This window comes from Etheostoma cragini, chromosome 13 (assembly GCF_013103735.1).
Source record: "Etheostoma cragini isolate CJK2018 chromosome 13, CSU_Ecrag_1.0, whole genome shotgun sequence".
Classification (NCBI taxonomy): Eukaryota; Metazoa; Chordata; class Actinopteri; order Perciformes; family Percidae; genus Etheostoma; species Etheostoma cragini.
The window spans coordinates 25,868,341-25,870,927 of record NC_048419.1 but is presented as its reverse complement, the minus strand read 5'-3'; the positions used below and the strand labels follow the sequence as shown (position 1 = coordinate 25,870,927).

The 2,587-nt window shown below is 44.8% G+C and overlaps 1 protein-coding gene across 1 annotated transcript; it reads left to right on the top strand.

Annotated features, from left to right (window-relative positions):
* The first annotated feature begins 824 nt into the window (after nt 1-824).
* Nucleotides 825-1,879, top strand: LOC117956036 (odorant receptor 131-2-like). The gene has a single exon (XM_034890879.1). The coding sequence runs from the start codon at nt 914-916 to the stop codon at nt 1,877-1,879; it is 966 nt and encodes a 321-aa protein (XP_034746770.1). The 5' UTR covers nt 825-913.
* Nucleotides 1,880-2,587: the final 708 nt, after the last annotated feature.

The window sequence follows — 2,587 nt, the reverse complement described above, 5'->3', positions numbered from 1 at the left end:
CAGTTAGGTTTAGGAAAAGATTGTTTGTGGGGTACAGCCAGTACAAGAACAGGACAGTTAAGTTTAGGAAAAGATTGTGGGTGGGATTATAAAATGTTGCTTCTATGACACGCGGGACAAGAACGGGACGTGAACCTCGGTCTCCAGAGGGAAAATCCTGTTTTGGGTTGTTTCTCTTTAGATTATTGTTTTGGGCATTTTTTAGCTTTATTTGACAGGACAGGTGAAGACATGACATACAGTTGAGGGCATTTTAAGGAAAACTGTCGGTCAGTACAACAACTCAGAGTTTCCTGAATTATAGCTGTCAATCAAGGAAGACTAGGGAGGTCCTTGGGTGGGACCACTTTGAAACTGACCAATCAGAAGAGGGCCAGGCCTTCTTGGTTCCCACCCCCAACATGTCAAAAGTCAGTTTCCTGAGAGTGTGTGTGCCCTCTCCTCCTACAGGTGCGTGGGGGCTGCTTTCTGAGCCTGCTGCTTGGTTTTATACATGCAGGTGCCATCCTAACCCTAACGCTGTGTTAAGTTTTATGCTTTCAGTTGTTGAATTAGTGCATAAAGAGTGATATCTGCCCTTGAGAAATGATATAATCTGTTGCGGAGCATATTTGATCGTGCTTGTGAGATATGACTTAATCCTGACGGCTTACGGACATGTGATGTGTTGCATGTAACGGGTGTGAAGACAGAGCTCACAGACAGGATATAAGAGTTAACCTGCCTCACAGACCAGCTCTGCTCACATGGAAGCAAGCACAGACCCTAGACCTGCTACCTGGACCTGGACGATTTTAGATTTCTCATCTGAACTCAACAGGCATGTCTGCTGACGCTGGATCTTAGTTGTCGTGGTAATACAATCTGGAAGAAATTCATTGTGCTCAACAGGTGTCTTAATTGCTTTGCAAACATGTCTTATGCAAACCAGTCTGTGACCAATGTCAGTGCTGAGCAGCAGTATCAGAGCTTACTGGAAAGGTTGATATTTTCCACTATGACCACCGTGCCGTGCTGTGTGTTTCTCTTCATTAACGGGACCATGTTGTTCACCTTGAGGAGTAAAACTGTGTTTTGTGAGACTTCCCGTTACATTCTGCTGTTTAACCTCCTTTTTGCAGACACTGTGCAGATGTCTCTGAGCCAGATACTTTACATACTGGCTGCTCTTGGACTAAGGCTGACGTATCCTTCATGTGGAGTTCTCACCATGCTTTCTGGTCTCACTAATGAGATCTCTCCTCTCACACTGGTGGTGATGTCTCTGGAGAGATACGTAGCTGTGTGCTACCCACTGAGGCACTCCACCCTCGTCACCATCAGGAACACAGAGGTGGCCATCGTTGGGGTTTGGGTCTTCAGTTCTCTAAATGTCCTCACACAAGTCATTCTCCTGTTAGATTTCCCATTTAAAGACCTAGAGAGCCTGCAGATGAGAGATTATTGCTCTAGCATATCCATGTTCCTGGGCCCGATGTCTGATAATTATAACAAAGCGTACACTTGTGTTCTCTTTGTGTCAGCGGGGGTGGCGGTCACCTCCTCCTACATCGGTGTGATGATAGCAGCCAGGTCCGCCTCCACGGACAAAGCTTCAGCCCGAAAGGCTCGTAACACCCTGCTGCTGCACCTGGGCCAGCTGGGCCTCAGCCTCTCCTCCACCATCTTCAACCCCTTACTCACAGCTATGGCCAGAGTCGTGCCGAGGATCGTGTTTGTGCGTGCCCAGAATGTGATGTATGTTTCTATATTCATCTTCCCCAGGTGTCTGAGTTCTCTCATCTACGGCATCAGAGACCAGACCATCAGACCGGTCCTCATGAAACATCTCTGCTGTCGACTGAGACGCTCGGTCGTCTCAGTCAAGATAGAGAGATAGAGAGATGGATAGAGAGATGGAGAGATAGAATTTTAGGAATCCAGTAGCAAGACAACGATAACACAACAAACACATAAACACACACGTAAAATCCGTGAGAAATGTGATGACCATGATAAGGTGAGATACTAGTCTCACTAGTGTAACCATGCAAAAGTGACCAGTGCAATAGATCGGGATTAAATATTAACTATGATTATAAAATATGAACATAATAACATATTAACTCACTGACATTGTAAATGTAGTCCTAACCCAAGAAAAAACAAATCCTTAATTTAACAAGAGAGAAAACCTCTGTAGTTTCCCGGGAGTATTTCTCAAAGCTGGAGCCTGATTTCATGTATTAATGTAATAAAGTGAGTAATGAGGACAAATATCATGGACGTTGGTCCAGTGAGTGAGAACGTAATCAAATGCAAACGCTCTTTAACCTTTAATTCCCAGGTCCATGTCTCATTTCAGCAGTCGGGACCCTGAATGCACCGCACCCTGTGTGCGGTTTGTTGTGCACCTTTGTTGTTGTTGTTGTTGTTACCAGAGTTCTGTGTACATTGTGTACAGTGTGTAAATTGTAATTTCCTCTTGTGGGATCAATGAAGTATGTATTATTATTATTTATTATTAAAACTTCTTTGTCATTTTATCACCCTACTGTAACCCTATTGTAACTACAGGGGCTTGAGAAAGACCCCCCCCCCCCCCCCC

Coding starts and splice junctions, on each gene's coding strand:
- LOC117956036 (XM_034890879.1), top strand. CDS start 914: ATGTCTTATGCAAACCAGTCTGTGACCAATGTCAGTGCTGAGCAGCAG.